The sequence below is a fragment of the Pseudochaenichthys georgianus genome, chromosome 16, assembly GCF_902827115.2.
Source record: "Pseudochaenichthys georgianus chromosome 16, fPseGeo1.2, whole genome shotgun sequence".
NCBI classification, from domain to species: domain Eukaryota; kingdom Metazoa; phylum Chordata; class Actinopteri; order Perciformes; family Channichthyidae; genus Pseudochaenichthys; species Pseudochaenichthys georgianus.
Genome location: NC_047518.2, coordinates 44328056 through 44349052, shown reverse-complemented (window position 1 = coordinate 44349052; position 20997 = coordinate 44328056). Strand labels below are relative to the sequence as shown.

At 42.9% G+C, this 20997-nt stretch overlaps 1 protein-coding gene and 1 non-coding gene across 2 annotated transcripts; one reads left to right on the top strand and one right to left on the bottom strand.

The window, feature by feature from the left end:
- Window positions 1-4268: 4268 nt before the first annotated feature.
- trnap-agg (transfer RNA proline (anticodon AGG)) lies at window positions 4269-4340 on the top strand. The gene has a single exon. It is a non-coding gene; the product is annotated as a tRNA-Pro (tRNA).
- A 14032-nt stretch (window positions 4341-18372) lies between these two features.
- Window positions 18373-20587, bottom strand: LOC139435524 (uncharacterized). The gene is made up of 2 exons (XM_071206197.1): window positions 20228-20587; window positions 18373-19499 (listed from the first exon to the last, which is right to left on the bottom strand). The coding sequence occupies exons 1-2, from the start codon at window positions 20468-20470 to the stop codon at window positions 18399-18401; spliced, it is 1344 nt and encodes a 447-aa protein (XP_071062298.1). The 5' UTR covers window positions 20471-20587; the 3' UTR covers window positions 18373-18398.
- Window positions 20588-20997: the final 410 nt, after the last annotated feature.

Sequence of the window (20997 nt, the reverse complement as noted above, 5' to 3'; positions counted from 1 at the left end):
CAACCTTCATAACACACAAGGGGACCGGGTAATAACCGGAAAAGCATGACATGTCTCCTTTCAAAACAAAAGCCCTCCTTTGCTTGGAACGGTGATATTATAAACAAGGGGAAACAAGGTGAATTTAGCGATCACAACGAAAACGGCCAAGACACATATTGAGCCCAGAAAATGAATGTTATCGAGGAAATACCCTTAGACTCCAGAGGGTTAAGGGCTGTAAGTATAATCGGCTTATGTCTAAAATGGACAATATTGTTAGGAGATTTAAAGCGATTCTGCACTGCGGTCAACTCAGCCGTCTCTCGAGTTTGTTTTTTCCCCTGCTATATTCAATGAGTGTGGTAATGAGTTTACCACAAGTTCTTAATAAAACTGACACTGTTGGACTCGGTACTAGTTTGACTGCTACCATAAATGAAATGAAGTACTTTTACTGTGTACTTTGTGAGTCCCCTCCATAGTACAGAATGCATGTTTTCTGCCATCTTTGATGAGTGATAAAAATACAATTTTACCATTAGTTCTTGATACTGTTTGACTTTGTATTAGTTAGCCTACTACTAACAATACATTGAAGTACTTTTACTGTGTATTCATTGAGCAATCCTCTGTCAAAGTCCCCTGCTGAGAACAAAATCAAGCCACTTCTGCTAAGTTTGATGAAGGAATTATTTTTTGTTGCCATTAGTTCTTCGTGAGATTGATCCTGTCGGACTCAGTGAAACTACCCCCACAAGTAGGCTACTATGAAGTACTACTTACTGTGTACTTTTCCAGTAATCGTCTGTCAATGTCCCCTCCTGAGTACAAGAATGCATGTTTTTCTTTTAATAAGCGTTAAAAAACATTTCTTCCTGAGACTGATATTGTTGGACAGAGTATTTTAAGAGGATATTGGACATGATATCAGCAATATTTCCAGTCAGTACTCCAGCAGCAGCATTTACCTCATGGAAAGTCTTTAGAGTCTGGCCTGGATAGCTGGTCATTCAGCAAAGTGACTCTGGTTGCCCTCTTATGATGCTGCTGTCTTTTAATATATAATTATTCCTCTGCCGCTAGTTCGTTCGTTAATCAATATGACCCCCAAGGATCAAAGGTGTAAAGTGAACTTGAGGATAACAGGAAGACAAAAGTGAATTCTTTGTTCTTTAATGTGAAAGTGAAGCGTCTGTGGCTCACTTTGGATTTGAGTTGTTGTGGTACTTGTACTTTACTCGAGTATTTCCATTATATGCTAATTTAGCATAATGTTAGCATAAAGCTAGCATTATCATAGAGCTAACGATAGCAGCTAGACCATGAGTGGTAATAACCAGAGAAGACAAAGTAAAACGAATATTATTGAAAATGATAATAACCTTTCCAACATCAGTAGCTACCTATCTTTACCTTAGTCACTCGTGCTGACTGAACTCAATGGAGTTTTTGGAACGTTTTGGCTAACACTCATTTCCACCTGATTTCCCGCTGGCTGCATGGAAAATACACATGACTTTGCGCAATGTAATACTAGTGAGAGTCATACCAGCAAAGCCTCCACACCAGCCTTGACACGTTTGAGTCACACCCTACGTGATGTTTACACATACTTTTAATACAAAAATTATCAGCATAAATGATTGAATATACGTGGTCCTTACCTTTGTTACGCACAGGTCTAGGGGCATTATTTTACCTAGGAGCAGGACCATTTGCGCTCTCCCCACTCTTCCCACACCCAAGAACACAGACACCGAGTCAGAGAAAGCGTTTTGTAAATGTATTTACCAAAAATATAAACGGGAGTAGCAAAACCAACAAAAAATAAACAAACCTTACAACTCAAAATCTTACCTAACCGAGAAAATAAATATACAGGCTTCTTACCTACACTAACTTAAACAGGAGAAAATTATCAATCTAAAAGGGAAAAGAAAACAAAAGGGTTAGCACTCCTGAGAACGTAAATCTGTCTTGCAAAGACAGGTAAAGTGACACTGGCCCGCAGCCAGAGGAGAAGGACAAAACAATACCAAGGTGCGCTCACAGTACCATAGAACAAAATATCAAAAAGCGCTGAGTAGGAGAAGTGGAGTCAGTGAGAGCGGCCGAGGAACTGCACGGCTGCAGTTAAATATCCTCCCGTCTCCCCAGGTGGACCAATCAGCCTGTCGAGGGCCTCCAATCAGCTACCGGGCACCACCTGTTCACTCATACGCAGCCACAGACACAGGAGGAGGAAGAAAATACCTGCACACAAACAACATAACGACCCAGGGTCGTAACACCTTTTTGAAATAATGTAGGCTCCCCTTCCAGACACAGGTTGTTCTCCGCCATGAGATAAAGAAAAAAGGCGCACTAAAACCGGAAGTGTAATTAACTCCAACTAGAGTGCATGCAATCAACTGCCTTAAATAACACGGCCTTAGAGCTTTGTCAGCACTGCAAGTCTAAAAGAACACCCAAATCAACACTTATCAACTCGAAATAATTGACACTGAAACATTAACACTATTTCACACTACAGAATTTGCTGTGTACAGTGTATGAAGGGGGTGGGGCTGGGCTTTATCTAAAGTCAAAGATGAATCTTGATTGGGCCAAATTTTACCTCGACTCACCCAAAACAATTCTGCTGGGTCTTCCCGAACACCACATTTTTTAGAGACCTTCAGACTTGGCTAGAATTGTCAAAATCGGTATTGTAGTGTTTATATAGCTGTTGTGGAGGATATCATGAAGCCTTGTTCAGATTAAAAAACTAGAGCGTAGTTATTATATAATTTTAACTTGAAACGGGTCACGAGAGAACCCGAACACAACATAAGGGTTAAGAAGTACAACACAAGACTAGCAAAAGTTTCATCTGTGGGCCGTACTGCATTTGAATTTGTTGAAGGCCGATTCAAAATGGCCCCCGAGCCATAGTTTGGACACCCCTGGTTTAGATACTCGAGGGTTCAAGAGGCGTTATTGTCTTATAGCTACAGTGTAGATATGGCAATGAAAATCTCAACAATGCTACATAAATATATATATATATGGGTAACTCCTGACAGGGCCGGTCTTTGTCATAGGCGGCATAGGCGGTCACCTAGGGCGCCAGATCTGGGGGGGGGGGGGTCGCTGCGCTGGCAGCTCTGGGAGGGAAAAAAACATTTTTGACCGTTGGTGCTCATCCTCATTTTCGGCTTTGATGTAACAACATTCATAATTAAATAAATGTAACACCCTTTTCATCCCAGTTACACTTTTCATTTGCCCTGTACGATGGGCGCTGCAAGTGATGACAGTGGGGGACATTGGCTTATACTATAGGACAGTAAACCAGCTAAAATCTCGCCTAGGGCAGCTAATTGGCAAGAACCGGCCCTGTTTATTGATATCCATTTAATCATATTTTACATCTTGGTTCTCTCTTCGGACGTTGGAATATTATTAATACAGAATTGCTCATTTGCAAAAGTCACATTAGATTGAATTGTATTACATGTTATGACTACTGAGCCAAGTATCTAAAAGAGTTATTTCTAAATCAAATGGAAGCTCTAGATTGTCACTGATGCGTTTAATGTTGTTAATATCATTTTCACGATTCTTTCACCTCAGGAGTTTCCTTGTGCAAAATTATTTTGGGATATTATGAGGAAGAGAGAAAGTCTAAAGGTTATTTGGTACAATTTAAGTTCATTTTTTTCTTTAAAATATGTAGAATGTGTTTACCATGGGGGTCTGGATGGGGGGGGAGTATAAATACATAGAAAATGGTGAAAGGAAAATATTAAATATATGGTAATGATTACATTATTATACAAAAATCAAGATGATAATTAAAAGTAAGAATATATATTTATTTAATATATTTAAAATGTGAGTTTCATTTCCTTTATGTATTTATTTAAGTATTCATTTTATTTATTATTCATGCATTTTTTTATTTAGTCATTATTTATTTCCCTATTTATACATTTATTCCTGAATTTAATATATATATATATATATATAGATATATATATATATATGTATTTATGCATTTATTTATACCTGTGTCAATTTCTTTCCTCCATAACATTCCTGTGGCCCTGGTGAGATAAAGATGATTTAATAGAGGTTACTTCTGCAGGGTTGCATCAGGTTGTATCTGCAGGTCAACAAAGCGCCTCTAGAGGGCTCTGAACCACCAGGAAATCTAGCTTTGCAGGTTAAAGGGGAGCAGCAGAAGTCATGCAACGTGGCATATAAAGTTCAGAGATAACCTGATGGTTATCGTGTATTTCCATGGTTCGTTGGTCTAGGGGTATGATTCTCGCTTAGGGTGCGAGAGGTCCCGGGTTCAAATCCCAGACGAGCCCTCCTTATTGCAAAAGTTGCACCTCAGATGGGTTTGATACCAACTTATCATAAAATCATTTTAGTTTTACAGTTTCTCAGCCCACAGGTGTTGGTGTTTAACAAAACAGAATAGCACATTTTAGTCTACAATGCATTATAATATTATATTACATCCTTAAATGTATTATCAGCACTATGGGAGTTTCCCTGTGCAACCATGTTTTGTGATATATATATATTTAGGTGATGAATGGAGAGAGTCTACTGGTCAAATGTAAGTCAATTACATATAGTCAAAAGCTAGCCTTTTTTGGAGTAACACAAGAAGAATTTTTTTAGTTGCGTTTATCGAACGCTGAGAGCGGCTACAACTCGTTTGCTCATCTGCCGCACAGGAAGGCGACAGGAGCAACGCGCTGAATGTTACCGGGAAGCTTTTCGTAATTCCAATGCATTGTGAAAGGGGTGAACAATAAGCGCTTGTGTTGTACTGATTGATTTGTGACAATCCGTTTGACTTTAAGACATTCAAATATGGAGGAGCGCGCTGCGGACATACCAGCAGCTGGCAGCGCGTCAGATTACGCGCTGCCAGCAGCTGGCATGCTGGATAGCGTGGCCAGCTGTGATGCGCAAAGCACTAAGCGGGTAGTTAAACTCTCTGCCAAAGCACTTGCGGAAAAACTTGAGAGGTTGCAAAATGGCAGAAAGGCTAAGCTAAATAAAGCTAGCAAATTAAGAACAAATATAAAATATTTGATGTTAAGTGGTGAAAATGCTAAGGTTCAAAATGCTCTTGATGGTTATATTGAATTGTGTGTTGAAGCCAGGTCAATGCATGACACTTTATTGGGTTTATTGCCACATGATGAAAGGGAAAGACATGAAACATGGTTTAAAGCCAAAATGATGTTCAATGATGAATTTATTGTCCAAATCAAGGTGTGGGTTGGTCAAACCAAAGGTACTGGTGATAACAATGATGATATCAATCCTGATGACAGTGTTTCTAATGTTGGTAAATGTTCAAACAAAAGTGACAGCAGTACAAAGTCAAGTACAACTTCATCTGCACAAATTATAGCAGCAGCAGAAAAGGCTGCAATTGTTGCTCGCATGGCAGGTTTAACTGAGAGGCATGCACTGGAGGAACAGGAGCTACAATTAAAGCGGAGAAAGGAACAGCTTGATTTGGAAACTGAGCTAGCTGTATCTACTGCTAGGCTATCAGTTTTACAGGGTTCACATTCACGACGTTCCTCTCTTTCACCAACAAATGGAATGAACTCATACCTGGAAAAGGAAAAAAGGAAACTGGCATCGTTAAACATACTTAACCCCCTGGCAAAGGAGTATGATTCCACATCATGGAAAATATCCTCCAACAAACCAACAAAGATGGACATGGGACCAAAGCAAGCTGAAAGGCAGTTTGCATTTAAGGAAGATGTGTATGTACAAAATCAACATTATCTGGGAATATCACATGGGTTGATAACTGGTGAATCAACTGCATGGGAAAGTCAACAGGAAAATCACCATCAGCAAATCAATCGAATTCCACCTGAAGGTTTATTCACGATAATGAAAAATCAAAATGAAATAACAGCTGCACTGGTTCACCAGCAACGTTTACTGTCTCTACCAGCAAGAGACATTCCTATCTTTGATGGAGACCTGTTTCAGTACAAGGCTTTCATTAAAGCATTTGAACAAGGAGTGAAAAACAAAGCCAGCAAAGCCGACTGCTTGTACTATTTAGAACAGTTCACAAAAGGACAGGAACTGGTTTACATTGTGGCAAAAGGCCTTTTGCAAGAACATTTTGGGAATGAGTACAAGATGCTGCTTACAGGAAAGGCTCTAGCTTGGCCAAGAATAACAAAGGCAGAAGACATTAAAGCACTACAAAAGCAACATCCTACTGCGCTCCACATAAATACATCTAATGTGGAATTGGGACAAACCGCTAAATCACAAACCCCCCCTCAGACATGTGGACGTACAGGGGCCGGAAATGATGGCTGCATTCTTTCAATTATTCCAGTGCAGGTCAAGTCCACAAAGGGAAGTGAGATTATACAGACCTATGCATTTTTAGATCCTGGAAGCACAGCCACATTCTGCTCAGAAGATCTCATGCACAGATTAAACATCACAGGAAAAATAACTAATTTTCTTTTGAAGACTATGGGACAGAAAAAGGTCGTTCCAGCTTACTCCTTATTTGGTCTTGAGGGAAATAACTTTTATTCTCTTCCAGAAGTCCTCACACAGAAGCAAATGCCAGTAACCAAAGAAAACATGCTACAGCCGCAGATGTGAAGAGGTGGAATCATTTGTCAAAAGTTCATATCCCCAGCATAAATGCCAATGTTGACATGTTGATTGGAACCAACGCTCCCAAGATATTGGAACCTTGGGAAATTGTCAACAGTTGTGGAAATGGCCCATACGCTATAAGAACAGTGTTGGGATGGGCCATCAATGGTCCTTTACATGGAAGCAGCAATGGCAGCGATTTTGACATGGAGCTTTCTTTCTGTTGTGGTGAATAGGATTTCTATTTCCAAATTGGAGCTCATGCTTAGCAGTCAGTATAATCATGACTTTAATGAAAAGCCCTCAGAGGAAAAAGAGATGTCAAGGGAAGACCAAACATTTATGGAAATCATGAATACATCTGCAACACTACAGGACAACAGGTACAGCCTGAAGTTGCCCCTTAAGACACCTGACGTCCTTCTTCCAAACAACTTTGCAGTGGCAAAGCAAAGGCTACTTGGATTGAGGAAAAGATTTGTGAGTAACCCAATATTGCATAAGGAATATGCCAGCTTTCTGAATGGAGTGATTGAAAAGGGTTATGCTGAACAGGTACCAACACAGCAGCACTGTGGCAGTGGAAAATTATGGTACATCCCACACCACAGTGTTTACCATCCACGAAAAGGTTCTCTCCGAGTGGTGTTTGATTGTGGTGCCACATTTAAAGGAACATCATTAAACAATGTACTTTATCAAGGTCCCAATCTCACCAGTTCACTGCTTGGAGTTCTCACTCGTTTCAGGCAGGAACCTGTGGCATTCATGGGCGACATACAGGCTATGTTTCACCAGGTCAAAGTCACAGAAGAAGACCGAGACTTCCTTCGTTTTCTCTGGTGGCCAGAGGGAGACTTCACCAGAGAGATCCAGGAATACAGAATGACGGTGCATCTGTTTGGGGCTGTCTCTTCTCCCAGTTGCGCTAGCTATGCGCTAAGGAAAACTGCTGACGACAACAAGTCTGACTTTTCTGCTGAGACTGTTGAAGCAGTTAAGCGAAATTTCTATGTGGACGACTGTTTGATGGGTTTGGGCTCAGAGAAGGCAGCAATACAAATGGTTGAAGATCTTAATGCTCTCTGTAAAAGAGGAGGTTTTGTGCTGGAAAAATGGATCAGCAATAGTCGGGCAGTTTTGGAGACAATCTCGGAAGAGCAGAAGGCTAAAGAGCTAAAGGACCTGGATCTGGATAGAGACAATCTTCCTCTTGAGAGAGCTTTGGGACTACTCTGGTGCGTCGAGTCAGATTCCTTTAAATTCAAGATGGAAGTGAAACAGCAGGCTCTAACCAGACGTGGCATGCTATCCACAACAAGCTCGGTGTATGATCCTTTGGGTATTTTGGCACCAGTCACTTTGCCAGCCAAGATAATGCAACAAGAGCTTTGCAGGAGAAGCTGTGGATGGGATGATGCCATTCCACCAGATATCGTACACCAGTGGAGACGGTGGTTGGAGGACATTAAGCTGTTGGCATCACTCAAAGTGGACAGGTGTATGAAGCCAAAGGACTTCGGTGAACCCATACACTCTCAACTACATCACTTTGCTGATGCCAGTGGCTACGGGACTGTAACTTACATCAGGCTAATGAACTGCAAAGGTGATGTTCATGTTGCTTTCCTATTAGGAAAGGCTAGAGTTACACCCATAAAAATGGTGACCATTCCACGACTGGAACTAACAGCTGCTGTTCTGGCTGCCAGAGTGGATATGATGTTAAAATCAGAGCTTCAACTTCATTTGGATGAGTCTGTGTTTTGGACAGACAGTACTTCAGTTCTGAAGTACATTAACAACGAGGACAAGCGTTTCCACACATTTGTGGCAAATAGGATCACAACCATAAGAGAGGTTTCAAGACCATGTCAATGGAAGCATGTAGGAACCAAAGACAACCCAGCTGATGCTGCATCCAGAGGAATGAAGATCCCTGACTTTCTGAAGAGCCGCAGTTGGCTTGAGGGTCCCACGTTTCTTGTCAAATCTGAAGAGGAATGGCCTACATATTATGGCGGTGATGTCATATTGGATTTGGTTGACCCAGAAGTCAGAAAAGATACCTCGGTTAATATCATAGTCAATGGATCACTTGATGCAACAGACCAGCTCATGACTTACTTCTCAGACTGGAAAAAGCTCAAAGTGTCGGTGGCCTGGTTTATCAGGCTGAAGACAATTCTGTTGGAGTTGTGTCGTAAAAGAAAGGATTTGAATCCCTCTGCACAAGCTGGTCAAGTGAAAAGACTGAAACCCAAAGTCAACCCGGAGAGTCACATCTTGACACCTAAAGATCTCTTGGAAGCTGAGTTGGCTATAATACGCTACGGTCAGCAGCATAGGTTTAAGGATGAAATCACTTCTTTAACATCTGAAACAGGAACAGTTAGCAGACACAGTTCCATCTACAAGCTGGATCCGATTCTGGAAGATGGACTACTAAGAGTTGGTGGCAGGCTAAGCAAAGGAGCAATGCCTTTGGAGGTGAAACATCCACTGATCCTCTCCAAAGAGCAGCATATTTCCACACTCATCCTCAAGGACATTCATCAACTACTAGGGCACAGCGGTAGAAACCATACACTGTCTGCTTTGAGAAGAAAATATTGGATAACAAGTGCTAACTCTGCCATAAGGAAGATCATATCGTCATGCCACTTTTGCAGACGTTACAATGGAAGAGCTATGGAGCAAAAAATGGCAGATCTTCCAAAGGAGAGAATTATTCCAGATCTACCTCCATTCACCAATGTTGGAGTGGATTATTTTGGACCTGTGGAAATCAGAAGGGGCAGATCTACTTGCAAGCGTTATGGAGTGATATTTACCTGCTTAACAAGTAGAGCAGTTCACTTGGAGGTTGCACCCTCTCTTGACACTGACGCATGCATAAATGCTATAAGACGTTTCATCAGTAGAAGAGGTCAAGTTGTTCATATGAGGTCAGACAATGGAACCAACTTCATTGGAGCAGAAAGAGAACTAAGAGAGGCCCTCGCTGCATTGAATAATGAGAAGATTCAAGGAGCTCTAATTTCAGCTGGAGTTGAATGGAGTTTTAATCCACCAGCAGGATCTCATCATGGTGGTGTTTGGGAGCGCTTGATACGCATGGTAAAGCGCGTCCTCAATTCAGTTGTGCAGCAACAGATGTTGAATGATGATGGACTCCATACAGTCATGTGTGAAATTGAAGCCATTCTTAACGATCGGCCAATCACCAAGCTGTCTGACGATCCAAATGATTTGGAGCCTCTAACACCAAATCATCTTCTTCTTTTGAAAGGGAAACCAGCTCTGCCACCTGGATTGTTTGAACCATCTGACATGTATGTGAAACGTCGCTGGAGACAAGTTCAGTACATTTCTGATCTATTTTGGAAGCGTTGGGTGCGAGAATACCTGCCGTTGCTACAAGAGAGGCAAAAGTGGATCCAAAGGAAAAGGAATATAGTCGCTGGTGATATTGTAGTCATCATGGATTCCTCAGCTCCCCGCGGTTCCTGGCCTCTTGGCAAAGTATTGGAGGTTTTTCCTGACAAAGGAGGACTGGTGCGCTCTGTCAAGCTACAGACCAAGACCAACATTATTGTGCGACCTATTACTAAACTATGTTTAGTACAGGAAGTGTAGGATGTGCATTTCTATGTATTGAAAAATGATTTTTACATTTGGCTCCTTAATTGTTTTCAATTGATACCTGAGAGGCTTCTCAATACTCAAATTTCCCCTCCTCGACTCCTCGACTCCTCGGTCCTCCGGTAGTGACCCGGAAATGAATTTCAGCGCGCCATTTTGAAGGACGTCTCATTTCTCTAAATGCACACCGAGGACCGAGGATCGAGCATCGAGGAGGCTCTCTGGAGGAGCTATAACCGAGGATACACTGATGGTTCCTCCACGGCTCCTCCGCGGTTGCATTTCCGGGAACGGTGGAGGCGGGACGCACGGCCGGACTTATCTCAGCCAATGACAGCTCTGCATGCATCCCCTGGATATTATTTCAGAACCTGCTCTCATCGCAACGCGATGTTTACAGTGAGAACAGCTGTGAGGTCCGTGCAGAAAGCAGAGCAGTGTGTATAATATATATCACTCAGTATAACAGGCCTACTCTCTTTATTTGCTTTAGTTTAGTAGATATCTACAAAGAGTCCATATTTTTCTAAAACCATTTAGTGCTTCACATAATAAAATACACAACGGCTGTAGCCTGATTATGCTTTAGCAGCTGTAGGTGTGTGTGTGGTACAGTATGTAGGTGTGTGTTGTACAGTGTGTAGGTGTGTGTTGTACAGTGTGTAGGTGTGTGTGTTGTACAGTGCGCAGATGCCGCGGACAGACGGGTCTCAGTTGGTTTGATGTCCTTACTTTTAATACTTGCAAATACAACTTTTGGCCCGTAATTTCAATTCCCCATGCGACCAGAGAGAGGGGGGGGGGATATATCCAGTCTCTGATTGTGTTACGTTATTATGAGAGTGCTCTCATACTTTAAATTGTATATATTTATATAAATATATTTGTGTGTGTGTGTGTGTGTGTGTGTGTGTGCATCTGTAGCCTGTTATTGTCTCATTATACCACACTCTCAATGAATTAAAAGTACATATGTGGGGGAACAATGTTCAGCTGATCTAACAGAGATTATAAAATATGACACAACACTCGACAGCTGATGCAGCTGTTGCCACGTAATAATGAACGGACGTCGCTTTAATATGACCGCTCAGAGGAGAGGAGTTCTCATTTCTTTAAACGTCTGCTGCTTCCCCTCCTCTCTCCTCGGTTCCCCTCCTCGGTCCTCCGCTCGCATCTCCTGTGGGCGGGTCTAAGTCTCGAGGAGGGGAGTCGAGGAGGGGAGTCGAGGAGGGGAAATTTGAGTATTGAGAAGCCTCTATTTACTATCAATTAGGGGCTGGTGTGTAGGAGCCAATTGACTGTGGGTATAAAGGTAGGAACCTGTGTGTGTTGGTGAGAGGTTCCGCCGGAAGGCCCATACAGTTTTTGAGCACACACACACGGAACACACAAGAGGCTTCTCAATTCTTAAATTTCCCCTCCTCGACTCCCCTCCTCGAGACTTAGTCCCGCCCACAGGAGATGCGACCGGAGGACCGAGGATGGGAACCGAGGAGAGAGGAGGGGAAGCAGCAGACGTTTAAAGAAATGAGAACTCCTCTCCTCTGAGCGGTCATTTTAAAGAGACGTCCGTTCATTATTACGTGGCAACAGCTGCATCAGCTGTCGAGTGTTTTGTCATATTTTATAATCTCTGTTAGATCATCTGAACATTGTTCCCCCACATATTTACTTTGAATTCATTGAGAGTGCGGTATAATGAGACAATAACAGGCTACAGATGCGGACACACAGACACAAATATATTTATATAAATATATGCAATTTAAAGTATGAGAGCACTCTCATAATAAAAACGTAACACAATCAGAGACTGGATATATCCCCCCCTCTCTCTGGTCGCTGAAATGGGGAATTGAAATTACGGGCCAAAAGTTGTATTTGCAAGTATTAAAAGTAAGCAGAGGACACCAAACCAACTGAGACCTGTCTGTCCGCCGCATCTACGCACTGTACAACACACACCTACACACTGTACCACACACACACCTACACACTGTACCACACACACATACAGCTCCTAAAGCATAATCAGGCTACAGCCGTTGTGTATTTTATTATGTGAAGCACTAAATGGTTTTAGAAAAATATCGACTCTTTGTTTGTAAATATCTACTAAACTAAAGCAAATAAAGAGAGTAGGCCTGTTATACTGAGTGATATATATTTTACACACTGCTCTGCTTTCTGCAGGACCTCACAGCTGTTCTCACTGTAAACATCGCGTTGCGATGAGAGCAGTTTCTAAAATAATATCCAGGGGATGCATGCAGAGCTGTCATTGGCTGAGATAAGTCCGGCCGTGCGTCACGCCTCCACCGTTCCCGGAAATGCATCCGCGGAGGAGCCGTGGAGGAACCATCAGTGTATCCTCGGTTATAGCTCCTCCAGAGAGCCTCCTCGACGCTCGATCCTCGGTCCTCGGTGTGCATTTAGAGAAATGAGACGTCCTTCAAAATGGCGCGCTGAAATTCATTTCCGGGTCACTACCGGAGGACCGAGGAGTCGAGGAGTCGAGGAGGGGAAATTTGAGTATTGAGAAGCCTCTACACACAAGGAGCACACACGGAGCACGCACACAAACACGGGAATAAAAACAAAGCAAAAGGTATTGTGTAAACCATAAATATCGTGTGGTGAATGAAACAAAGAAACCAGTAAAATAGGGAAATAAATGGACTATTTCAAACTGGAAACGTTGGTACTGACTTTTATTTGGCAGCAAACAAGGGGTGCGTCAATTACACCCACCAAGCAGATCCTCAGAGGCTTAAAGCGTTGGCTTAGCCTCGACATAAGCCGCGTTCACACTGCGGTACTTTTCCCACAAAGGTTCATGCGAACTTAGTTCATGCTCGCGTTCACACCAAAAAGAGCCGGTACTAAAAGTAGTTAATGCGAACCTTTTAATCCCCTCGAAAGTCCCTGCTAGAGAGCAGGGACTTTCGAACGGCTCTTTTTTGAGAAAAGAGCTATATTTCTGATTGGCTGGGCGGATTGCAAACCACGCCCCGTGAAACTCTGAGAATGCCATTTTTATTTCCTCGCATTATTGCCCAGCGCACCAACGGAGAGAGTACTGTTTTTGAAAGCAGTTATGGCAGCAGTTATTGCAAAGAAGTCATCGGAGCGGTGGAGTGATGAGGATGTGTCGGCGCTTCTGTCGATTTATTCCGAGGACGCGACCCAGCGGCTTCTGCTAAAGGCAGTTTCCAATGCCAAGTTGTACGACCGTTGTTCACTGAAGTTACGCGACCTGGGAATCTTCCACAGCGCTAACTCATGTAGGGACAAAATAAAGAAGCTCAGGCAGGACTACAAAAAAATAAAGGACCACAATAATAAAAGTGGTAACGACCGGAGGACGAGCAAATGGTACGATATATTAGATGCTCTGCTCGGCCACAGGCCCTCATTCTCCGGCACAGCGTCGACAATCGATTCGGGCGCGCTGGTGTGGGAGGCCACTGAAATGGCGGATTCAGTGTTCAACGACGACGACGACGAAGCAGGTAAAAATAAACTACATGCACTGCACTGTTTTAATCTGCACAATACTGGTCTCATATGTAACTTTATTTGCTCAGTAGATCGAGCTGGCCATGCTAGGCTGAACTGGCTAAAGGCCCTGACACACCAACCCGATTTTGGGAGTCAGAGGCCGTCAGAGGCTGTCGGGCATTCGCGGCGCCGTAGTCAGGTTGGTGTGTCCCGCACCGTCGACCGTGACACGCCTTATTTGGACTGCCAGACCAAATAATCACTCTGATTGGCTGTTCAGCTAGCAAATCAGTGCATGAGAAGCGAAGCGGAAATGAGGGACGTAAACAAACGATTTAAGAAGGCACACACAGACTGCTATTCATTTTCATCTCATCATGGCGATCTGGAATGATGCAAACGAAGACCTGCTCATCACCTTGATCCAGGAGAGGCCAGCTCTGTATGATATTACGGAGAAAATATACTCTTCTTCTTCTCTGTCTTCCGGTTGTTGCCTCTTTTGAATGACGAATACACACTACCGCCGCCTGCTGGTAAGGAGAGTTATTGCCACTCACGCACTGAAGTCGGTGCGGTGTGTTCCCGTGCGACACATGGCCAAAACGCAGGAGAACACGGCCAGGCAACAGCCGACTTCAGCGTCGGCTAGTCCTCTGGTGACTGCTTGGTGTGTCAGGGCCTTAACACTGTTAGCCTGCCGACCCCGAGCAGGCTAATAACAGCTAGCTGGCTAGCTATTCTCGTCCACTGTGAAAACGTTTTGACTTGTGAATAAGTGTGCAATGTTTCTGTAATTTGCTTCACTAACTAATCGTGTGTTTTCAGGGGCAGAGATGGGACAACTCTTTCTAGAAACGAGTGAGCTTTCCCCTCCAGATCGGGACAGCAGTCCTCGCTCGTCTCCCTTTCCACCAACCAAACGCAAAGGTACATACAAACACATTTACTACTCTGGTCTTGAAAAGAACGTTATGCATCGAACTGATGTCCACTAATCAGGTTTATTTCCGTCTTGGTACAATTATGAAACACCGTGAAAATACATCGTTTACACTTTTAGCGCCTTTTTTCACTCTCTCACAAACGTAAACTTCCGGGCTAGAGGTCGCATGACTTCCGGTAAGAAAACTCCTAAGATTTTTTGACAAAAAACTAAGTTCAAGCATACATTAAGCACTCTTCACAAATACAAAACAATAAATAAGGGCACCACACACACACACACACACACACACACACACACACACACACACACACACACACACACACACACACACACACACACACACACACACACACACACACACACACACACACACACACACACACACACACACACACACACACACAGTGTATGTGTGTGTGTGTGTGTATATATATATATATACACACACAGTCAGTGTTGGGAAAGTTCACTTTCTACATGAACTAGTTCAGTTCACAGTTCACACATTTTAAAATGAACTAGTTCAGTTCATAGGTCATAATTCAAAATTTTGAACTAAAGTTCATGGTTTCAAAAATGAACTAATTTATAGTTCATAGTTCTTTTTTCAATACGTTGTTGCGAGCTATTATTTGTTTCCTGTACGATGTTAATGCGCCATTTCAATGTTTACAATATCCTCAGAGGGCCGTACAAGTTATTGACCTCTGCTTAAAAAAACTAAAATCACAGCTCATTCATTTCATGCTGTGCAAAGAAAAAGCAACCTCTTAATCCAGATATCTCACCATGACTCGCGTATGCATGCACGTGCACGGTGTGGCGTGACCACCAACACAGAAAGATATGGACACAAGATGTGTGCAAATGTATTTAGTTTCCTATCCATGTGAACATGATTTAAGTGGGGGGAACTAACCTCCTCTAGGGGGGTCCGGGGGCATGCTCCCCTGGCAAGATTGTTTGCACTTGGAGAGCAACATTAGGAGATCTATGGACACAGCGCTCAACACCCAAACACAGCTGTAAGCAGATTTTCTTTTAATTTATGGATATTTGACAAATCACTCCCCTTCAAACTGTATTCTTCTTTATTAATAACTGTCATATAGTATTTTATACCTGTTTACTTTATTCTCTTGTTTTTTTTATAACTATAATGATCATATAAAGATGTGCCTTTACCTCACTGGTTGTAGACAAAGCTTCTTATATTCGTTAGCATAGCTAGCTAACCAGATGCTAATGATAGCAGTTATTGACTGTCTGAGCAGTATGACAGATGAGCAGATCGCCACTGGGCTTTCAACTAATGACACAGACACGCAGAAACTGCGGCATGTGTATGGACTTATCGGTACTGCAATTTCTGAAGTGCTGGAGTGGCGTTCTGGTGCTCTCAGTCAGAACTGCACCCCTGTCAGTCGAGACATATACCACGTGATGACACGTTAGGCTCGTGTTGTGTTCAAGGACCCTGACCTTGGCCAGGAAAAACAGGCACTAGCTTGTTTAATTTTTTTGCGGTCTAGATTTCTTTCATTTTTTTATTCTTTGCGTGTGTTTATAAATTACCTCGAGGGCCGTACCAAATTGTCTCGCGGGCCGTATACGGCCCGGAGGCCGGAGGTTCACCACCCCTGCCGTAGAGTCTCACTCTGAGCGAGTGCTGCTCCAGCTGCTCTCGGCTTCGTCCATACTAATTCATTCATTCAATGCTTGCCGGTTCCGCGGTTCCACATTGTTTGTTGTGAGGAGTCTGATGACGTATATTATAGTGCGACAGCCAGGGGTGACAGGCGCGCGTCACAGGCAGCTTGCTGTTGCCAGATTGGGTGGTTTTCCGCATTATTTGAATCCTGTTTACGGTGTGTTTTAACTGGGTTTTCGGCTGAAAGGCATATGAAATCTGGCACACTTTTGAACGCCGTTATAATACAGTGCTGAGAATGAACGCACTTTTGAACGCCGTTATACAGCGCTGAGAATGAACGCGTTCTCAATTACGTTCATCTAGCGGAAATACAGTACGTTCAGTTCACGTTCGCCCAAAATATGAACGCGTTCATGAACGATCGTTCATTGAACGCGTTCAGGTACATCACTGCACACAGTGTATGTGTGTGTGTATATATATATATATATATATATTGTATGTATGTACACACAAAGTGTGTATATATATATATATGTACACACACAGTGTATGTGTGTGTGTATATATATATATATGTATGTATGTACACACAAAGTGTATATATATATATATATATATGTATGTATGTATGTATGTATGTATGCATGTATGTACACACAAAGTGTGTATATATATATGTATGTATGTACACACAAAGTGTGTGTGTGTGTATATATTATGCTATTTGATCCTATCTTACCTTCTACTTTACACCTGCATTTTTTACACTGTCCCTGCCTGCACCCTGTCCAATGTTGTCTCCGTGAAAAACCTACTAGTAAACAAATTCCTTGTATGTTGTAAAACTACATGGAGAATAAACTGATCTTGTATCTTGCTTATTTGTCCTCTTAGGAAAGCGGGCTCGGGATGAGAGCTTCCTTGACACCATCGCGGCGATGGAGGACCGGCGTGCCATGGCCAGCAAGGACCGACGTGCCATGGCCAGCAGGGAGATGCACGACGAACAGATGTTGTCTGTTCATAAGTCCCAGGAAACGGACAACAATCTGGTCATGGTGATGTTGCGCCAGGCTGACGCGATGTCGCGCCAGGCTGAGGCATCGGCGCGCCAGGCTGAGGTGTCTGCGCAGCAACAACAGGCCTTCCAGGTTGGGCTTCTGGCAGTGCTTTCTGAGCTGGTTAAATCCAACAGGCCTTCTTCGCTGTAGTGTGTATATATAGGGGGGGGGGCTGTGGCTCAGTGGATATTATGCTGTACTTTGAATCGGGGGGTAGCCGGTTCGAGTCCTACTGCAGTCAGCATGTCGTTGTGTCCCTGGGCAAGACACTTCACCCCAAATTGCTCCTGTGGTTGTCCACGGTATTGAGTATGTAAGTCGCTTTGGATAAAAGCGTCTAACAAATGACATGTAATGTAATTGCCACTGTTTTGATACTGACACTTTACTTGCACTAGTGTGTGTCTGCTGCGGAGCCTATCCCTACACCTGGGACAGTTTATTTTGTATTGTTGTTATATATATTGCCACTGTTTTGATACTGACACTTAACTTTTGCACTAGTGTGTGTCTGCTGCGGAGCCTATCCCTACACCTGGGACAGTTTATTTTGTATTGTTATTATATATATATATATATATATTGCCACTGTTACTATATTGTTTTGGTACTAAAACTTTAACGACACCTGGGACAGCGTGATGCCGTTATTATGTCTTGACTGTGCTAAATAAAAGAGAACCTACATAGCGATTAAACAGATCCTGTATCTTGCTTATTTCTCTTAGTCTTACGCATACACACAAATAATTTATCATATCATTGAGATAAATAATGAAAATACAAGGGTTAATATCCTATAGGACACTATATAAATAAATGTACATAGTTGTAAAGTACCCGTATAACTGGTGTGTCTGCACTATTGTAATTGTGTCTGTCTTGACTGGTAAATAAAAGAGAACCAAAAGCACTGTAGAAATATCAGTTTTATTGTCAATTAAAAAATGTCAACACTGTTGAGATGCCTCATAAGGGCTGTGCGCGTGTCTTGGGGAGGCTGCCCCCCAGCCTCGCCAATGGCTGGCGCTGGCCCATCAAGCTGGGTCGCCGGTAAGGCAGTCCATTCGGCCCTGTACTCATCGCCATTACTCTCACAAAGGTTATGTAGTATGCAACATGCTGCCACCTGGATTTTTATCTTGTCAATCTTGCAGTCGTTTCGCTTCATCAAGCACCTCCATCTGCCCTTCAGTCTGCCAAAAGCGTTCTCCACCACCACTCGTGCTCGGCTTGTCTTGAAGTTGTACACATGTTGCTCGGGTGTGAGCCTTCCATTATCTTGGAACGGTTTCATCAGCCATCTTTGCAGGGGGTAGGCTGAGTCACCAAGGATATAGTAACCCACATCATGTCCACCAATATCCCTTGTCACATGAGGAAGTAGACCACCCCTATCCACAAAACTACCCAGTGATGACAAGCCTAACACTCTGCTATCATGCATGCTACCTGGTAAGCCAACAAAAACACTCCAAAAGAGGCCCTTGCCATCCACAACACCCTGCAGGACGAGCGAGTGCCAGCCTTTGCGGTTGAAATACTCGTTGTGGTGTTCCTCTGGTCTCAGAATGGGGATGTGTGATCCATCTACTGCACCTACACACTGTGGCACACCCCATCTGCGCTCAAAAAATAACGCCATCTCCTTTAACTTCTCAGAGTTCGGCCATGGCATAAACTCAGGAAGGAGTAGCGTCACAACAGAGGAGCAGAACTCGTGCACACAGCAACACACCGTAGATCTGCCGACTCCAAACAAATGAGAGATGGTCCTGTACTCAGAGTTGGTCGCAAGTTTCCACAGTGCTATGGCGATTTTTTTACATACAGGTACACACTCCCGGAAGTTTGTGTCGCTTCTCCCCAACGTTGCTCCCAGGCGAGAACAGAGGTATTGAAAAGACTGCTTGGACATTCGGAAATCTTTAATCCACTGCTCATCGGTGTACGTTGGCACCACCGTCTCCCACCAGGCCGAGGTTCTATTGTTCACCCAGAGAGAGCGTGGGATACGGCGCGCACCGTAGTATTCGCATATCTGGAACACATACAAAGGCACAAATTAGCTCAACATGGGTCATTCCAGAATTGGAGGACAATTTAGACACCAACATTTTTGAAAAATGAACCTTTAAAATTTGATAAAAAATGGTTATGTATTTAGGAAAAACAGATAATAAACCATCAAAAAAAGTGATTTGCCCAGCTAGGCATCAAATGTATATTTTCCAATGAAGAATTACCCCGGTTACTCTAATTATAGTAACAGGGTTGAAAGCAACAGGGTTGAAAATCAATGCTAATTTGAGCTTTAACCTCAGGAATTATTGCTAGATGTAGCATGTAATGCTACTTTCAAGGCAAGGACAAACTTGGATATCTAATGCAAGAAAGATAACTTTGAAATTAATATGCTTTATTCTGAAAATATCAGTAACAGGGTGGAGTGGGTCAGAGTGCCACACTCTTTTAAGACTGAAAAGATTGTAAACGCATGTTGAGGGACACACCTTCTGTGCAAAATTACTGTTATTTAAAATATGTTTATGATTTAACAAATTGATTTTACCATTACAAGAGACATATATCAATAGAATAATACCAAAAAAGTAAATAAAATCCCTATTTCAAATGTTATATTTGACTTGCAAGTTGGTCACCAAGATTTTTTATATGGGGGACATGAAATGTCCTACAATTCTGGAATGACCCACATAACTCCACAAATCCTACATTAGATAGTATTATGATTTACTGATAACTTACCATTGCTGTTCTTATGGCGTGATAACGCTCATCATCCTCAGCCGCCCTACGGTCAAACAAGGCCAGAGAGCGTGCATTCCGTCGTCCAATCCTTTTGCTATCGCTTCTTAACCGTCTTCGCTTCCGAAGCAGCGTTGCTATTTCAATTGAGGTGGTGTAGATCTGCTTTTGTGGCTTAAATAACTCAGTTACAACGCTGTATAACACGAGCACAAAAACCACAACATCAGTCAACTCCATCATGTTTGAGGTCTGCGGTCGGAAGTGTGTGTTGTTGTTCTTATCTTGGTTCTTCTTCTCTCGGTTTTTGGCGGATTGCAACTTTAAGGTGCATACCGCCACCACTGTACTCGCCGTGAAGTGGTTTGCGGCCTGCCAATAAACCCAAAGCAGAAGAAGAAGAAGTGACGTCAGCGGCTTCATTTGCCTAATCCACCCCCGGGGACTTTTTCTGGTGTGAACGCGATCTGTACTTAGTTCATGCGAACTAAAGAGTTCGCATGAACTAAGTTCGCATGAACCTTTGTGGGAAAAGTACCGCAGTGTGAACGCGCCTCTTGTCATTAAGAAAAAAGGGATGGAGATATGGCAGAAAAGGTGGGAGAAAGACCAGAAAGGCAAGGACTATCACAAAGTACAATTACAATTAATATTCATAAAGAGAGAAACAGAAGGGAGGAAATCATGATGGCTAGACTCAGAATAAATCACACGGCTTTGTATAGTACGCTGTCTATCATGGGGAAAAGTGACAGTAACAAGTGTGGGAA

Bases quoted from the DNA above. Each gene is read 5' to 3' on its own strand.
- LOC139435524 (XM_071206197.1), bottom strand. From the start codon at position 20,470: ATGATGGAGTTGACTGATGTTGTGGTTTTTGTGCTCGTGTTATACAGC. The intron at 19,500-20,227 runs GTAAGTTATCAG...TATGTGTTCCAG, and splicing joins ACGCCATAAGAACAGCAATG to ATATGCGAATACTACGGTGC.